Genomic DNA, 19,250 nt, shown 5'->3' with positions numbered 1-19,250 from the left:
TGGGGGTCTAGATATGTTTCAAACTAGAAGTGACAATAAGGAAAAGAGGAATGAGCAAGTGTCCTAGGTTTTTGATGTGAGCAACTGAGTAGATGGTGGTACCGTTCACTGAGATGAGAACCAGGTGAGGGAAGTGGCAACAGAACGGAGAAGTCCTTTCCAAGTATGTTTGGGCTGAGACGCCTTGAGTCAAGTTAGATCTATGTGTCTGATGCTCAAGGGAGAGGTCGGTACAGAGGTATAAATTTGAGAGCCATCAGCACAGAAGTGATATTTAAAGTCATGGACTTGAATGAGATCATCTGGAAACAGAAGAATGGGGCCTTGGAGGTCAGGTAGAGAAAGATGCAAAGGGGATTGCAAAAGAGCAGCCTGTGAAGTCAAGAGGAAACCAGGAGATGAGTCACGAAAATCCAAGAGGGAAGGAGAGAGCCGCTGACCACGTGGGATGCTGCTGAGAGCTCACGGAAGAGCAAGACAGAGAGGAAACCCTGGGCTTAGCAACACTAAGTCATCCGTGACCTTCACCAAAGTCAGACTAGAGTGCTAGGAAGGGTGAATTGTTGTATGCTGATGGAAGCCATCCAATAGCAGGAGGGAATTGTTGATGAGACGGTCACTGAGTAGTATCTTGAAGGGTGGGTGGTTCTTTTCAGACACTTTGGTACTAGAAGGAGCAGGAAAATGGGAGTGGTGGGAAGAGGATGGGGCTCAAGGGCAGTGTTTTTAGTAGGAGAGGCAAGTGCATGGAAGTAATCCAGGAAGTGAAATTGTTAATGAGGAGAGAGGAGACAAACGGAGGGGTAGAATTCTTGCAAAGGCAAAAGGAAATGGAACCCAGAGAATCAGAGGCCTTTGACTGGTACAGGGAAAACAGGAGCTGGGTCCGAGGTCCACGGGGATGTGGCTGTGGTGGCAGGAATAAGAGGAGGTTCCTCACTAGAGGCTTCTGGCTTCAGATCCGCAGAGCCACGGCTATGCATCAAGAGAGGCGAGGGTGGGACACTGGAGGCAGAAGAGAATACATGGAACAGCCTCTTGCAAAGTGGAAAAGACAGCCTACTCAGGAAACCTGCTAAGATTCATGGACTATGTCGAGCTTGTATTTGAGGGCTTGGGGTCATACATTTTAGAAGAAATTAATTAGCATTGTTTTGCATTCCCCCGCCATAGTGCTCAGGTCCTGAGGTTCAGGCGAGGAGAAGGTGGGTTGCTGGGTTCATCCAAGTTTGGTGAGCATAACGGAGGGAGTGGGGGGCAGGTGTGGCAGGGGAATGACTATAATGTTGGAATCTGAACTGAGTAAGGAGATTCGTTAGTCTGCTCAGGCTGCCATAACAGCGTACGACACACTGGGGGGCTTAGACAACAGCCATTTATCTTCCCCCACTTCAGGAGGCTAGAAGTCCAAGATCAAGATGTCAACAGAGTTGGTTTCTTCTGAGGCCTCTCTCCTTGGCTCATGGATGGCCATCTTCTCCCTGTGTCTTCACATCGTCTTCCCTCTGTGTGTGTGGATGTCTGTGTTCTCATCTCCTCTTCTTATAAGGACACCAGTCATGTTGGACTAGGGCCCCACCCCAGTGACCTCATTTTAATTTAATTACCTCTGTAAAGATCCCCATCTCCAAATACGGTCCCATTCTGAGGTAGAGGGGGTTAGGACTTCAACTTGGGGATTTTGGGGGGACATAGTTCAGCCCATCACAGGACGGAAGTGAAAGACAGGGGTGGGTGGTGGAGAGTTGAAATAGGCAGTGGGGCCCAAGGCTTTTGGGGGTGTCAGAGAGGTGAGACGTGTTTCAGTGGGAGGTAAGAGAGTGTGAAGCAGGAGTCAAGAGTGTGGTCAGGGTGCGGCATGCTTGAACTAGGCTTCAGAGGGGGTTGGCTCCTGGTAGAGGTACATCCCCACATGTGATGGTGGGAGTGGGTACTGAGGTTAGACTGTCAAAAGTGAGAAGTCAAGGGGCTGAGAGAGGAGTATGCCAGCCAGGTCACACACACGGGGACGTCCAAGCTACCGGAAGGACGGCCAGAGTGCTGATGGGGAGGAAGAAGCTGAGGCAGGAGCCCAGGTCATCATGGCCGGGCACTGTGAAGAAGTCAGTGGAGCCCAGCAGCAAGGAGGAGGGTGTGATGGGAGGGGTGAAAGTCCAACAGCTGCAGCTCCAAAGGGAAAGGGAGGAGGAGTCATTTAGGAGCAGGAACAGAGAAGGGGAAGCCCCCTACCAATCTGGCCCCCTGGTGAGTGTGAGGGGACACACAGTCTCTTAGGAGGGGGTTCAGGGAGGTGGGCCCTCGTGGGGCCACCCTCCAGTTGAGGCAGAAGGTGAATAGAACACTTTCAGAAGAGGTTAACAACATAGGGAATAGCCAGTCAGTCACCGTGAAGAGTCCAGGAAGGAGAGGGGGAGGGGGAGGGCTGTGTCCACACAGGGGACACTGGAACAGCAGGGGATGAGAGTGCCAGGGAAAGACCCAGGGATGGTGGTCATTGTTGCAAATGATGCTCCCGAAGCCCTAACCTCGGGGAAGCCTCTCTCCTGGTTCCAGGAGCAGCTGCTGGCTGTGGTTGTGAGGCTTGGGGGTCTTTCTGGCTCACAGTAAAACCACAGTTAATTCTGTGAAATGGGTTGAGCTTTCCGGGGTATCTCAGCTGAAGTCCCAAGGGCTCCACCTCCCTTCCTGGGACCCAGGCAGAGACCCAGTCCGTGGGCACTGGGTCCAGGCTGGCACTGTCCAGCAGGAGGCTTTAGCCATGCTGAGCTCCGCTCGTCCTGATGGAGGCCTGGACCAAGGAGCCCGAACTCAGACAGAATCCACCCCTGAATTCTCACAGGGTCCGCTGAGACCCAGAGGGGCAGTTGATTTCATCAACCCACTCTCTTTCCAGAGATGGTTCCTTGATCCCCCAACCAGGATGGCTGCCTCTGTGAGCCCCCAGGCTGCCCAGCCCCTGACCCTCTGCCATGACATCAAGAGGGTGGAGCTCGTGGAGGTCCAGTAACTGCCAGTGGGGCACAGCCCACATGGAGTGCCCTCCGGGGAGGCCAAGGGCTACAAGACCTGCTGGTACCGTTACTGCCCCTGAGGCCTACCAACTTGCTGGGGAGACCAGAATAAGCAGAATCGTGAGGGCAAGAGTGGACAGGATAAACCCAAATGAGGGTCTCCATCAGGAGTCCTGCGGGCGTTTGGAGGCCTGACCCCTCTGCATGTCATAGCCCAGGAGGCTTTCCTGTGTCAAGTGGGACTAGAGGTAAACCCAGGTGGGTTGAGGTGGGTGGGACTGGGGCTAGCTGACAGTATCAGGATCATCTAGAGAGCTCCTAAAAAGAACCCCGAAAACCCAGACTCCTGGGTGCTGGTGATTTTCCAGTGGGACTGGAGTGAGGCCAAGGGATTTGTATTCTTAAAGCACCCTCAGGTGTAGCGCAGGTTGGGACCCACTTATTCGGATATCAGCGGCTACTGTGCATGGAGGTTCCCCTTGGTGCTGAGCCCTGTCCTGGACGCTTTCTGTCCCTTGTTGCCATCAGTCTTCATAATAGCCTATGAGGCGAGAGTTTCATCCCCACAGAGTAGAGGAGGCTGTCTCCCACAGTTTGAGGGAGTCCCCACCCTTACAGGTGGTGGGCGGTGGAGCCAGGACTGAATAAGGAACATCTGTCTCCCCAGCCTGAGATCTGCGGGGCCCTGTGGGCAGGGGTGGGATTCAGGCCTCAGGAGGGCCGTGCACATTCTCTCAGTACCTCCCACCCCGCCCGACGCGAAGCTATGGCCTTCCCGAAGCCAGGAGGAGCCAACACCGTTATCCTGGTCTGGAAATTTAATTAGACATCCAGCCCTGAGTCTGGAAGACTACAGTGCTTGTCAATTTGTAGGAAAAGGATAGCCAGCTGGAGACACCTCCACCCCACTCACCCACCGCAGCCCGCTGGCTTGCATGGGTGCTGCCGTGGAGAACCTGCAAGCAGACTCCGGAGGCATATGCCGCCATTTACGCAGTCCCGTAAATATTTATCCCCAGCAGCCAATTAGAGCTGAGCCACTGCTTTCAAGGAGGGAGCTGACAGAAGGTAGCTGTGTCTGCAGAAGGCCTCCTCGGTCGTGGTTTACAAGAACCGCTCGGGATGGGGCATTTCGCTCTTTAAATATTGTCATCCAGAGATAGGCAAGTCTGCTGATTTGAAAAACAATTGCACATTAGCAATCACAGCATGTCTGATTTAACTGGCCCAGAAATACCTCCTGGTCTCTTGAGGCTGAAAGCTGTTTCTTGGGGCCAACCCCTCCCTCCCACAGTGGAAGCATGAAGGCTTTTATGGATGAGAGCATCCAGGCAGGGAGAGGCATGTGGTCCAAGGCAAGAGGCCTGAGCTTGACCTGTGCCTCACTGCTGTCCCCTGGAGCCTGGCTTCCTAGGCCAGGATGCGGAAATAGCAGCCCCACCCGTGGATAGGACCAAGGGGATGCAAAGCTGGTGGCCTGGTGCCAGGCACACAGAGGGTGATCGCTAAGGGATAACTCTTATTAGATTGGGGATGTTTTGCCCAAGCCCACAGCCTCTCTGGAAAAATCTGGTGAACTGAAAATGGACACCTGTTGATGGGCACTGCCCTTGCAGTCAGTGACAGTGGCTCATGGCCTCAGACCGAATGGCCTATAGTCCTTGTGTGGAGCCCTAACCCTTATTGACTCTGGGGTGCTCTTTTGCCTCCCCCAGGCTCCCCACATACCACATGCTCTGTGTGCACACACTCCAGACACCTGTCCTCTTTCATTTCTCGCTGGGCGCCATCTCTCTGGCCCTCACCGTCCATTTCATGACCAGCACTATGATATTTGGTTACAAGGCAGCTAAGAGGTTTTGGGGGCTTTTTGTATCTCCTGACCTTCTCCACTCACCACCTCTCCCCTATATTCTGGAAGTATGATAGCTATTTAAATCTGCCTTTGTGGGAAAGGTGGCTAGAACCCAGAGGAAAGAAATTCTTGGCTCCTGACTTTAAAAAAAAAATTAAATTAAACTTCTTTGGAGATAATTGCACATGCACTTGTAAGAAATAAACTCGCCTGTACCATTTTCCCCCCAAATGGTAACATCTTGCAAATCTTACAATATAACAACCAGGACATTGACATTGATACAGTCAAGATACAGAACATGTCCATCCCCACAAGGATCCCTCTGTTCCCTTTATAGCCACACCCACCTCCCTTCCAGCCCCATCCCTCCTTAACCCCTAGCAACCACTAATCTATCCTTCATTTCTATGATGTTGTTTCAAGAATGTCATATAAATGGAGTCATGCAGTATGTAACCTTCGGAGATTGGCTTTTTCACGCAGTATAATTCTCTGGAGATTCATCCAAGTTATTGCATGTGTGAATAGTTCATATTGCATTCCGCAGTATGGATATATCACAATGGGTGATATAACCATTGAAGGATATCTGAGTTGTTTCTACTTTTTGGCTATTACAAATAAAGCTACTATGAACATATATGTACAGGTTTTTGTGTGATCATAAGTTTTCATTTCAGAAAAAAATGTTCAGGAATGAAATTGCTAGGTCATATGATATTTGCATGCTTAATTTTTCAAGAAACTGCTAAAATGTTCTTCAGAGTGACTGTACCATTTTACATTCCCATCAGCAACGTATAAGTGATCCAGTGTCTCTGCATCCTTACCAGCATTTGGGACTGTCACTATTTTTTTTTTTTACCCTTCTGATAGGTGTGTAGAGATCTTACTATAGTTATAATTTACATGTTTCTTATGACTAATGATGTTGAATGTCTTTTCATGGCTAATTTCCCTCTAGAGCTCATCTTTTGGGAAATATCATTTCATGTCTTCTGCTCATTTTCTAACTGGATTGTTTGGGGTTCAGGTTTGGGGTTTTGGGGTTTTCTTTTTACTGTGAGTTCTAAGAATTGTTTCTATATTCTTTGCTAGCCTTTTATTGGATATGTGGCTTTATATTTTCTCCCAATATGTAGCTTATCTTTTCATCTTCTTAACAGGGTGTTTCACTAAGGAAATGTTTTTAGTTTTGATGAAATCCAATTTATCAATTTTTTCTTTTATGGATCATACATTTGGCATCAACTCTAAGAATTCTTTGCCTAGCCCGAGATCCCAAAGATGAATTTCTCCTATTTTTTTCTAAAAGTTTTATAATATTACATTTAAGTTGACTATCCATTTTGTATTAATTTTTTTATAAGATATGGGATTAAAAATTATTTTTTATTTGGGTATAGTTATTTTACAGTGCTATGCTAGTTTCTCCTATACAGCGAAGTAGAGTTCCCTGTGCTGTACAGCAGGTTCTTCTTAGTTATCTATTTTATACATATTAGTGTATATATGTCAATCCCAATCTCCCAGTTTATCTCCCCCACCCTGCTTTCCCCCCTTGGTGTCCACACGTTTGTTCACTACATCTGTGTCTCTATGTCTGCCTTGCAAACCAGTTCATCTGTACCATTTTTCTAGATTCCACACATATGCATTAATATACGAGATTTTTATCCAAGCTTTTTTGAGGAGGGGTGCCTATGAGTGTCCAATTACTCCAATAATATTTGTTGAAAAGGCCATTCTTCCTACACTGAATTACTTTCACACCTTGGTCAAAATCAAATGGACATATTTGTGTTAGTCTATTTTGGGGTTTTCTGTTTGCTTCCACTGATCTATGTGTTCATCTCTCTGCCAATACCGCACATTCTTGGCTATGTAACTATGTGGTAAGTCTTTAAATTGGATACACTGACTCCTCCAACTTTATTGTTTTTTAAAATTGTTTTAGCTATTCTAGTTCCTTTGCCTTTTCACATAGATTTTAGAGTAATCGTGTCTATATCTACAAAAAGTCTTCTGAGATTTTGATGGCAGCCGTGTTAAGCTTGTATATCAATTTGGGAGAATTGGCATCTTCACCCTGTTGAGTGTTCCAATGTGTGAATACGGTATGTCTCTCCATTTACTTAGATCTTTGAAGTTTTGCATTAGTGTTTTGTAGTTTCAGTATACAAGTCCTGTATGGTTTTGTTAGATTTACACTGGAGTACTTCATTTGTTTTGCATGATTTAAATCACATTGTATTTTTAATTTTGGTGTTCCTGCCTTGTCACTGGTATGCAGAAATACAATTGATTTTTGTATGTTTATCTTGTACCTTGTGAACTTCTAACTCACTTATTAGTTCTACGTGGGTTTTTTTTTGTAGATTCCTTATAATTTTCTACATAGACAAATCATGTAGTATGAAAATAGGCAGTTGTTTTTTCTTTCTTGTATGTTTCTTTTTTATTCCCTTTTCTTGCCTTTTTGTGCTGGCCAGAACTTCCAGTACTATGTTGAATAGCAGTGTTAAGAATGGGTATTCTTTCTTGTTCCTCATCGTAGGGGCAAAGCATGCAGTCTTTTCACCCTTAAGTATGATGTTAGCTATAGGCTTTTTTCATAGATGCTGTTTATGAAGTTGAGGAAATTACCTTCTATTCCTAGTTTTCTGAGATTTTATTGTGACAAGATGTTGAATTTTGTCACTTACACTTCATCAATTGATATAATCATGTGATTTTTCTGTAGTCTGTTAATACAGTGGATTACATCAATTGATTTTCAAATATTGAACCAGGTTTGCATCCCTGGAATAAGCCCCACTTAGTCACAGTGTATAATTCTTTTTATATGTTACTTAATTCTGTTTGCTGATATATCGTTAACTATCTTTGTATCTATACTCATGAGGGTTATTTGTCTTGTAGTTGGTTGTTTTTTTCATGTGTTTGGGTGTGGTGGCAGTGGTGTACTGTTTTATCTGGTTTTGGTGTCAGGGTAACATTGGGAAGTGTTCCCGCCTTTTATATTATCTGGAAGAAATTGTGTAGATTGAAGTTAATTCTTCCCTAACTGTTTGGTAGACTTCTCTAGAACCATCTGGGCTTGGAGATTTTGGTGGGGAGGGGAAAGTTTAAACATACAAATTCAATTTCCTTAATAATTACAGGGCCTCCAAATTATCTGTTTCAGATTTGGTGCATTGTGGTAGTTTATACTTTTTAAGGGATTGGTCCATTTCATCTAAGTTGTCAAATTTATGTCTGTAGAGTTGTTCATAGTATTTCTGAAAAGTTGTCTTTTTGATATCTGCAAGATCCATAGTGATGTGCCTGTTTAATCCCTGATATTATGTCTTTTATCTCTTGTTTTTCTTCGTTAGTCTTGCTAGAGATTTGATTGATTTTTGAAAAGAAACAGCTTTCTTTTCATTGATTTTCTTTCTTTTTTCCCCTGTTTTCAATATCATTGATTTCTGCTCTTTGTTATTTCTTTCCTCCTCCTTGTTTTGGGTTTATTTTGCTTTTTTTCCCTAAGTTTTAGAGTTGAGAACTTATATTATTCATTTGAGACTTTTCCTCTTTTCTGATGTCAGCATTTGTGCTATACATTTCCCTCTCAACAAAGCTTTAGCTGTGTCTCACAAATTTTGATATGGTGTATTTTTATTTTCATTTATTTCTATGTTTTTTTTTAAATTTCCTTTAAGATTTCCTCTTTGACCCATGGATTATTTGGAAGAGTGTTGTTTAGTTTCCAAATGTTTGGAACATTTATTTTTCTGCTGTTTTTAAAAATCTTGATTCCAGTGGTCAGAGAACACATTTTGTATGATTTCAATTCTTTTCAATTAGTTGAGGGTGTTTTATGGCCTAGGATATGGTCTACTGTGGCATATATATTCCAAGGGCACTTGAAGAGAATGTGCATTCTGCTGTTGTTGGGTGAAGTGTTCTATCAATAGATCCTGTTGATCGATGGTGTTGTTAAGTTCTTTTATATCCTTGCTGACTTTCTGTAGCTGTTCTGTCAAGTATCAAGAGAGGGGTGTTGAAGTCTCCAACACACTTGTGGATTTGTCATTTTTTCCTTCAGTTCTGTTAGTTTTTGCTTCACATATTTTGAGGTATGTTTGGTAGATACACATTTAGGATTGCTATGTTTTCTTGGTAGATTGACCTTTTTTTTCATGTAATATCCCTCGACATCTCTTGTAATTTTCTTTGCTCCGAAGTTTACTTAATCTGATATTAATATAGCCACTCCTGCTTTCTTTTCATTAATATTTGCTGGATATGTCCTCTTCCATTTCCTTTCACCCAACCTATATCATCATATTTGATGTGAGTTTCTTGTAGATAGAATATAGCTTGGACATACTTTTTGTTGGCCTCCTCATAGCCTCTAGGGCCTGGGAGTATAAAGATCACTCCATAAACCATAGAGTAGAGAAGAATTTGAGAGGTGTGATGGCAGACTTCCCTCCCAAAAGGAGCTATGATTCCTTTATCTGCGGAGGAAAGATGCTCAGGTGTGATTGACAAATATTTAGAAGCTCTAAGTGTCTGAGAAGGAACCCAGTGCCTCCATCTCCCAGACTATCTATTCCCAGGGAATAGATCCCAGAGGGCTCTGTGTCTATCTGTGTGTGTGCGTGTGCACAGGTGGATGTGTTGGGGAGCAACACCTGAGGGGTCTGCAGCCCTCTAAAGGCAGAGGTGCTGTGTTCATTTTATCTTTGCTCACCTTAGTCACAGTCTGGATGCTTTCAACCTCTAACAGAAGCTCCAGGGCCCTCCAAGGCCGCATGGCCTCTGGAATTTCTGCATCGCAGAAGCTGTCAACCCCCCAGGCGTGGGTGGCAGCTCCTCCTATTACTCAACTCCGACTTCTACCTATTAAGCAGGGGCTCCTTGAGGAAGATTGATTTACCACATTAAACGAGCCTCCATGTGCTCGATGAGGATGTCACAAGACAAATGGCTCCTGCCGTGTGCCTCCAGCCCACTGCCCCGTGTTTCCATTACGTTTGGGCCAGAGTCATGGTGGATGAGTTTGGGTGTAGTTCATTTTCTGCCTTACACGATAAACTTGTCAGCATTTGACCGATCAGCTGCTTGTATGCAGGGAGTTCATTTGCAAGGCGACCTGGCATCCCAGCTCTGCTGTCCTGCTCCCATTTCACTCTGTCTAATGAGCTAGGACCCAGTTCCCGTTGGTTGGTGCTGCGCTTCGGGGCCCTGCTCAACCTGCACGCAGTGGTGATAGTTCAGCCCCTCCTCAGGGGTCCCTCTCTCCTGCCTGGAGGTGGCTGGGGCACTGATGCCTTTTTTGCTGCCAGCCTCAAGTCACCCGGCTGGGAAGGAGAGTGCCAAACTCCCACTCTTCTGCATAGAGGTGGCATCAGACCTGCTCCCCAGCCTCTGAGATGGACAGGCCTGCTGTGGACTTCCTGGGGAGCTGCAGCCTGCCCACTCCACACTGGCCTTGGGGCTGTTTCATAGGCAAATACCAAGCCTGGGCTCTCAGAGCTCACTGAGACACGGACCAACGTGTGTAACATCGGGGTTGCCCATGGTCCCCAGGCCCAGGCCCTCCCCAAGTGGCTAGGCATCACTGACAAGCTCCACCCACAAGCCTGGGTGTCTACTGCCTAGCCTCAGAGCCTTTTCCAGCACTGTTATCTCCCTTCCTCTCCGCCTATTTGAATCAGACCCAGGCCTAGCCAAGGCCTCCCGTGCTTTGAAGCCCCCAGCCACCCTGATCCCAAAGGACCCTCAGAATAGCACACAGTGCAGGGCCAGGCACCATGGCCATTGGCAGGGACTCCTATAGGAGCAGAGAGGGGCAGGGTGGGAAGCTTTGCAGAGAGTGAGGAATCCCTTTCCTGTCTCCATCTCTCCCCCATCCCTTCCATCCCATGAAGCTCCATGCCCCAAAGGTAGTGGTTTCCTGACTTTCAAGGGGCTGGCTGGGCTCCTCTGAGCTCCCTCTCTGAGCTGTGCCCACAGATCTCAGCCTCACCTATCCATGCACACTCAAGTCCATTGCCAGCCATGGACACTTTCCTGTGCCCACCTGGGCTGGGGACGCAGGCCCTGCTCTCTGTGAGCTCAAAGGCGTGGGAAGAGGGGTCCAGATCAGGGCTCCTGGAGCTGGACTGTCGGTGACAGGGTTTTGGGGCGTGACAGGGTCACGCACTGTAGGGTCATGCACAGAGCGCTAGGAGGTGGTGGTTACATGGAGCGAGCAGAGGGTCCTCATCTGCCCTGAGCACGCAGCCGAGCCGGCTTGTTCCCGGTGTGAGGCGTCCCGGAGGGCAGGAGCTCTCGGGGCTGCTCCCACCCACGCCGGGCGCAGGGTCGGTACCATGAGAGGGTTAGGGAACTTGGGAGGATTTGACCAGTAGGGCTTTGCTATGCAGAGAAGGAGAAGGGCCCCCATACAGGGGGCAACCTGCGCAATGGTGAGGGGATGAATGTGCACAGGCAACTGGGAGTGACAGGAGGCTCCTGCGAGGTCCAAGCAGGGATTCAGGGCAGGCGACCTGGAGGGGCAGCAGACGCGAGCAGTGGAGCCCAGGAGCCACGCTGAGAAGTTTGGATCCTTCCTTGTGGGCCGTAGAAGTTGTTTCAGGTCGAAGAGGGTGATGTGGTGACTGTATCACACTTAAGGAAGGGCGGAGGGGAGTTCTCCACCCCCCAGCCCACCCCCAGCACAATGGTGTCTCGTTTGCCGTTCAGTCCCCAGGTCATGGCACAAAACCTTGATGTGGATCAGATGAGGCAGGAGAGTCCAAGAGGCCATGTGGAAGGTGATGAGTCATCCTGGACCCATAGGAGTCAAGAGGGATCCTGAACCCCCAGGGCTCCCCAAATCCATATTCTAGACAGGAAGTGGGGAAGGGAGAGCCGAGGGTGGGCTGGCTTGCTGGTTAGCCTCGTTCGCAGACTAGAAGGTCTCCTCTGAGAGACATCTCCTTCCCCCAGGATTTGCAAGAGGAGGGAGGAAGGGGGTAGTGGGGACTGCAGACTCCTTTCACTCGAGGACGTCTGTGGACCCCTCTCACGAACCTGGAGAAATCGCCCTGGCATGGCGGGGACTGCACAGGTGGCCTTAGCATCTGTGTGCCCAGTAGGTGTTGAGGAGACCCAGGGAAGGGTCTCAGGGATTGCCTCACTCGAGGCTGCCTATGCCAGGAAGGAAAGCAGCCCCTAGAGCCTGGGGTGAGGCCAAGAGGAGGGAGGAGCAGACAGGACTTTCTCGATGGCCGTTCCAGGCCCCTAACTGGACAGAGGAAAGGATGGGCCGAGTCCGGCTGTGGTCCTCACTGGCAGCGTCAGCTGTGTACTCAGCCTCCCACTGACTGGGGAAGGTGCTGCTGTGCCTAGCTCAGCCCATGGGCAGGACCTGGCTGGTGAACAGCACAGGGAGACCTGAGCTTGAGGGTGTGGAAGCCGTACCTGCTCCCACACATTCCTTGGACTTCAGGAAGGCAGATTCCAGGCGACTATGACACACGATGGGTATATTTCTTGGCTTCAGGCTCTGGAAGGAAAGAAGCCTCCAGAGCTGGGGGCTGGGGTGGGGGTGAGAGCTCTGAAAAGAGAAGTTCTGATTCAGCAGTCCCTGGGGTTCCAGTGGGAGGGGCAGTAAGGGAGAGGAGTTGTGGCTGCAGAAGCAGAGGGCTGCGTGTCCAGGCTCAGAATTGAGGGGCACAGAGCTGACTGCAGGAAAGAGCAGAGCCAGCACCCAGGACCAGGGCTGCCCAAGGGTCTGCATTAATGCTGAGACAGGAGGGAGCTGGGAGGGGGCTCGACTGCCTTCTTGGAGGGATCTTCAGCCCTCAGAGTGTTTCTCTCTGACACAGAGAATAGCATTCTGGACAGGGATCTTGTCCTTAAATAACTGCAGGGACAAGAGGGTTAAATAAATGATAGAGGACTGAGGCAAACCAAGGGCGCAGCTTCTCAGCTCCAGCTAATTCCTGCAGTGTGAAGATGTGAATCCAGTGTAACCAGACTGTATAAGTTAGTATTAGATTTGGCCACATGTGACTGAAAACCCAAAATAATAGTGGCTTAAAAAAAATAGAGATCTCTCTCTCTCTTCCTCTCTCTCTCACATATACGAGAACTGAGCCCTCCAGAGCTGATAGGTGGCTAGGATTCTTTCATCTCACCCCAAGGGTGTGGCCCACAGCCTCCTGGCCCAAAACGGAGGCTAGAGCTTTGGCCATCACACCTGTGCTCCAGGCAGCAGGATGGAGGAAGGTGGAAAGAAGGGCAAAGAGCATGTGCTAGTTGTATTTAAGGAGGTTTCTTGGAAGCTGTCATATAGTGTTTCTAGATTTTGTTGGCAGAATTGAACACATGATTTCCCCCAGCTGTAAGAGGAGCCAGGAAATGTAGCTGTAGTGCTGCTCGTCCCTGTGCCAAGCTAAAAACCAGGAGTTCGATGACTAAAGGGGGTATGGATATTGGAATACGCCACGTAATGCCCCTTTGCTTCCAAATAACAGGCACTCCATCTTCTCATGCATAGAACACACTGGGGCTGGGGGAGGGCTGTAACCCTGCACCTCATCCAGCCCAGAGGTCAGGAGGTCTGGGTGATGTTCATCCCTCGCCATCGGGTCCTGATGCCCGCACACCCTGTGTGGGATGGTGGAAGAAGAATACTGTCACCACAGTAAAGACTCCTGACTGGGAGAAGGGATACACAGCAGCACACAGTCAGGTCCCACTGGGCAGGCTTTGCGAATCTTCCTGTGCTTATTGGAGGAAGCTGCCTGGGGCAGCCCATCTGGCTGGCCCAGCTCTATTCCTGGAGGAACTCCATACCCAGTGTCCCCCATGGAGGAGTCAGGCTCCCTTGGTGACGTGTCTCCTGCACAACTCAGTGGCTTTTAGATGAGTTCTACGTGTCTGAAACTGCCCCAATGATCTCATCTGGATATAGGTTAAGGGGCAACCTGGCCCTTCCACTTACCCTCTGCGTGGAAACAACAGCTGGGGTGATGGTGGTGGGAGGGGTCTGGGAGAACAACACCCTCACTCCCTTACTTCCGATTTTCATGTGAAATTGACTAATTAAAATATTTTGGCAACTAATGTTTGAAAATTATAGTTCAGGACAAATGAACTTGCCTACGTGCCAGATATGCCCTCAGGTGTGAGTGGAGGGTACCGCTGGATGGGGGAATTGGAGCTCCTTCTCTGGCACAGGCTGGCCCGAGGGTCTAACATTTACGGGGAAGGTCCCACACCACCCCTTTTCATCCTGGCAGGCAGGACCAGTGACCTCACATCTGGGGTCAGAACTGGCTACAGCTGAAGGGCAGGACTCTTGCAGGGACCCTGACGGTGAGCTGGCCCCTGGGGTTAGCATAGAAGCTCAGGACAGTCAGGCTGACTTCCCGGCCCAACCCCTGGGGTGGTGGGGGACTCAGGACTGGCTCAAGATCTGGGTGTCCATACGTGTGTCCGCCTGTGGCATGTGGGGCTCTGCAGAGGGGACCCCGGGCCCGGGGCAGGGCAGGTGCTAAGTAAGGCCGTGCTTGCCTTCCCTGCAGACTCCACCAACAGGGACTCTCTGGATATGATCGAGCGCTGCATCTGCCTGGTGTGCCTGGATGCCCCGGGAGGCGTGGAGCTCAGCGACACCAACAGGGCTCTCCAGCTCCTCCACGGCGGAGGCTGCAGCAAGAATGGGGCCAACCGCTGGTACGACAAGTCCCTGCAGGTAAGCCTCCCCCTGGCAGGGCCACTGGCCGGAGCTGCCTCGTGCTTACACCCAGCAGGCTCTCTTGCTGGCTTCTGCTGCCTGGGAGGTTGCATCTGGGGCCGAGGGAGCGGAGGACATGTGCCATTGGTGTCAGGTCCTGGACTGGCCAGAACTCTTCTCAGGAGCAAGAGGCCAAACCCAGCTCCAACCCCCCTAACCTCCCTGCAGCCCAGCCTAAGGGGCCTCTGGGTCAGGCCTGAGGCTCATTCCCCATCTCCCATCACACACTGTAAGGTGGGGGCATACCAGGGGCTCCCATCAAACAAATCCTCAACACATTCAGCAAGAAGGCACATGAAAAGATGCTCAATATCACCAATTATTAGAGAAATGCAAATCAATACTACAACGAGGTATCACCTCACACCAGTCAGAATGGCCGTCATCAAAAAATCTACAAACAATAAATGCTGGAGAGGGTGTGGAGAAAAGGGGACCCTCTTGCACTGTTGGTGGGAATGTAAATTGATACAGACACTATGGAGAACAGTATGGAGGTTCCTTAAAAGACTAAAAATAGGGCTTCCCTGGTGGCGCAGTGGTTGAGAGTCCGCCTGCCAATGCAGGGGACACGGGTTCGTGCCCCGGTCTGGGAAGATCCCACATGCCGCGGAGCGGCTGGGCCCGTGAGCCATGGCCGCTGAGCCTGCGCATCCGGAGCCTGTGCTCCGCAACGGGAGAGGCCACAACAGTGAGAGGCCCGTGTACCGCAAAAAAAAAAAATAAATAAATAAAACTAAAAATAGAACTACCTTATGATCCAGCAATCCCACTACTGGGCATATACCCTTAGAAAACCATAATTCAAAAAGACACATGTACCCCAATGTTCATTGCAGCACTATTTACAATAGCCAGGACATGGAAGCAACCTAAATGTCCATCAACAGATGAATGGATAAAGAAGATGTGGCACATATATCATCTAGGGTGTTGGGCCATGGACCCGTGTCGGGCTGCGGCCTGTTAAGAATCGGGCTGCCCAGCAGGAGGCGAGCGGCGGGGGAGCGAGCAAAGCTTCATCTGCGGCTCCCCCTCGCTCCCATTACCGCCTGAACCATCCCCCTCTCCCCCCAGTCCATGGAAAAAATGTCTTCCACGAAACCAGTCCCAAGAAGGTTGGGGACCGCTGATATATACAATGAAATATTACTCAGCCCTAAAAAGAAACAAAGTTGGGTCATTTGTAGAGACGTGGATAGACCTAGAGACTGTCGTACAAAGTGAAGTAGGTCAGAAAGAAAAGAACAAATATCGTATATTAATGCATATATGTGGAATCTAGAAAAACGGTACAGATGAACCTATCTGCAAAGCAGAAATAGAGACCCAGACATAGAGAACAAACATATGGACACCAAGGGAGGGAAAGGGAGGGTGGGATGAACTGGGAGATTGGGATTGACATATATACACTACTATGTATAAAACAGATAACTAGGGCTTCCCTGGTGGCGCAGTGGTTGGGAGTCCGCCTGCTGATGCAGGGGACACGGGTTCGTGCCCCGGACCAGGAAGATCCCACATGCTGCGGAGCGGCTGGGCCCGTGAGCCATGGCCGCTGAGCCTGCGTGTCCGGAGCCTGTGCTCCGCAACAGGAGAGGCCACAACAGTGAGAGGCCCGCGTACTACCAAAAAAAAAAAAAAAAAAAACAACAGATAACTAATGAAAACCTACCATACAGCACAGGAAACTCTACTCAGTGCTCTGTGGTGACCTAAATGGGAAGGAAATCCAAAAAAGAGGGGCTATCGGTATACAAGTAGCTGATTCACTTCTCTGTACAGCAGGAACTAACAAAATATTGTAAAGCAACTATACTCCAATTTATAAAAAAAAAGAATCATGTCTGATGCCTGAAGATGTCAGGCACCCTGACATCTTGTCCGTCACCCTGACCTGGCCATGTCAATATACCTCCCTTCATCCCTGAGGAGTAGGGTAGCCCAGCATCTCCACAGAAGAAAAGTCATAAAATGAAACAAGACCATTCATATATATACTTTTTAAATTTATTTTTATTTTTGGCTGTGTTGGGTCTTCGTTGCTGCACGCAGGCTTTCTCTAGTTGTGGTGAGCAGGGGCTACTCTTCGTTGCGGTGCATGGGCTTCTCATTGCGGTGGCTTCACTTGTCGCACAGCATGGGCTGTAGGCGCACGGGCTTCAGTAGTTGTGGCTCGTGGGCTCTAGAGCGCAGGCTCTGTAGTTGTGGCGCATGGGCTTAGTTGTTCCGCGGCATGTGGGATCTTCCCGGACCAGGGCTCGAACCCGTTTCCCCTACATCGACAGGCAGATTCTTAACCACTGCGCCACCAGGGAAGTCCCTGTTTATATATTTTTCATTCACGTGACATCAGCCCAGAAACAAGACATTCACTTTGGCCTGGAGAAAAATACTCACACAGATGAGGATGAAGATTGGGCCATTCATTCCCGTCCCCCGTTCTTTTACCCCAGCACGCCAATCCTGTATCTAACCTTATTTGTAAAGCCCCCGCACTTTCGCAATGACCATATTAAGTAGCACGCGGCTATCTTCATGTTTTGATTTAGCATCACTCACGCTGGTAAGCATTTCTAGGCCGCCTCTCGTTGTTCTCCCTCTCTGTACCCTACATTCTGCAGGTTACCCTTTTTATTGGTTTGCATATTGATTCTGCTATTTCTGCTGAGTTCTCTCCCTGCTGCGCTGGTACTTAGCCTCCACCAGTGGTGCTAATGGCTTGTAATCTTTCATGGAGCAGCTGTGGGATTGAAATGATATAATGGATGTACAGGACCTGAAATATAGTAAGCCTTGGTAGTGGTTTTTAAAAGATACCATTTTCCTCCCTTTCTTTTAGCGACAGGGACAGAAAAGCACTAATGTGTGAGTGGGCACAGCCCTCCCCTCCTGCCTCACGTGGATGACCATGCCCACCTCTGGGCTCTTTTTGCAGGCAGGACAGATTATCAGGGGAGCTGGAAAAGCCAAACAGGCTCCATGAATGTGAACTGTAAAGTTCAAGAGTGAGTCTCAGGACAGAAAGGCAGGGGACACAAAGGGAGAGAGCAAAGAGCCTACAAGGGATGAATCTTGAGAGAAACTCTGTGGGAAGTGTGTTTGCTTGAAGAATGGGAGAAAAGGTTCGGGCAGCTATGAGATTGGAGGAGACAGGGAGACAGCTCAGAGGTGTGCTGTGCCACAGTTCCCTGGAAGGTCTCATAAAGATTTCAATAGCTTGTTGGTTTGTTTTGCTTATGGATGACAGGCTAGTACCTCTTGAGTGTGATGCTGTGCTGAGGTGGACCTCAAGGCAGCCCCACTTTATTTGCGTTACGCTTTAAGAATCAGATCTCATTCTTCTCATTATTTTCTCCTAGTCCTTTTGTACATACTGAGTATGTCCCTTTTCCAAGTCAACTAAATCCAGCCTTTGTACAGTCATAAAAATCATAAGTAATCTTCACGGTTCCCGTGGGCCTTTCATATGCCTTCTCTCTAATCCTCACATCGATCTGGTGAACTGGGCCTTATTGGATCCATTTTAAATGAGAGCAAACTGAAGCCAGAGAGTTGAAGTGTCTTGTCAAAGCTCTCCCAGCTGGCAGGCGGCAGCCACAGAGCTGGAATCAGGGTCCCTGACTTGAAGCCCCGGCGGCAGTTAATGGGGCATCCTCCGTTCACCTTTCTTTCACTCCCATCAAGGGATATTTTATTTCTCCCTAGGAATCCGCACACCATCCAAAATGGATCATCATCGTTCATTACTCATTTAACAAAATTATGAAGCACCTACTATGGGGCGATCCTGGGAATAATATCAGGGGTGGCCAAACACACAGCGTCCATCAGACACATAATCACACAAAGCAGACCAGGATGGTGGCCCTTATGTGCACCGTGAAGGGGAAACAGGGCTAACAGGAGCCTAAGGGGCTTGCCCAGCACCCGAGGAGAGTGTGTACAGCCTCGGCGTGAGCTCTTAGGAATCGCTGGGCTACTTGGGCCAGGGAGCTCTGGGCTCCACCTTCACTGCCTGGGGCACTTCTGGGAAGGAGGCCACACAGTTTAGAGCTGTCTTGAGGCTCCCATACTCTCAGGCCGTGGCAATGGCATGCAGCGTTCTTTTCAGGAAATGATGTGCTTTGGTGTCCCTAGAGGAGAGTTTCCCCCTGAGAGGTGGGGGCAGAGGGAGAATGCGGGGTTCCTGACCTGGGGCCAAGGTGCTGGTTTGAAATATTGACTGTCCCAGAGGTCCACTCACTTCTCTTTCCTATTGCAGTTTGTGGTGGGACGAGATGGCACCTGTGGCGTGGTGTGCGAACACTCCCCTTTCGACGGCATCGTCCTGGTGCAATGCACAGAGCATCTGCTCAAGCACATGTGAGTCTGGGAGCAGGGCCCCTCCCGAGCAGCCAGAGGAGGCAAAGCCAGACTGCCAAGCAGCCTCCAAGCTAGGCCAAGGAAAATGTGGGCGGCTGCTGGGGGGCCGCACTAGTCCGGAAAGTGTCTTAGCACAAGATGAATCTGAAAACCAACCTGAACAAGGCATCATAGGCTCTATCGGTCATGGACAGAAGGGGCAGACTGAGCGACAGGTTAGGGGCAGACTGAG

The 19,250-nt window shown here is 49.2% G+C and overlaps 1 protein-coding gene across 2 annotated transcripts in view; it reads left to right on the top strand.

Moving 5' to 3' along the window:
* CHAT (choline O-acetyltransferase) overlaps positions 1-19,250 on the top strand; it is a gene marked incomplete at both ends in the record, with an annotated part of 50,075 nt that overhangs the window by 16,991 nt on the left and 13,834 nt on the right. For both annotated transcript variants that reach the window (XM_082853932.1, XM_082853931.1), the window contains 2 exons: positions 14,439-14,608; positions 18,918-19,018. In XM_082853932.1, the coding sequence (XP_082710058.1) occupies positions 14,439-14,608; positions 18,918-19,018 (271 nt within the window). The remainder of the gene's footprint in view (positions 1-14,438; positions 14,609-18,917; positions 19,019-19,250) is intronic.

Source organism: Leucopleurus acutus, assembly GCF_964270905.1.
Source record: "Leucopleurus acutus genome assembly, chromosome: 14".
NCBI lineage: Eukaryota > Metazoa > Chordata > Mammalia > Artiodactyla > Delphinidae > Leucopleurus > Leucopleurus acutus.
The sequence above is the reverse complement of the archived record's forward strand: the minus strand, read 5'-3'. Positions and strand labels throughout refer to the sequence as shown.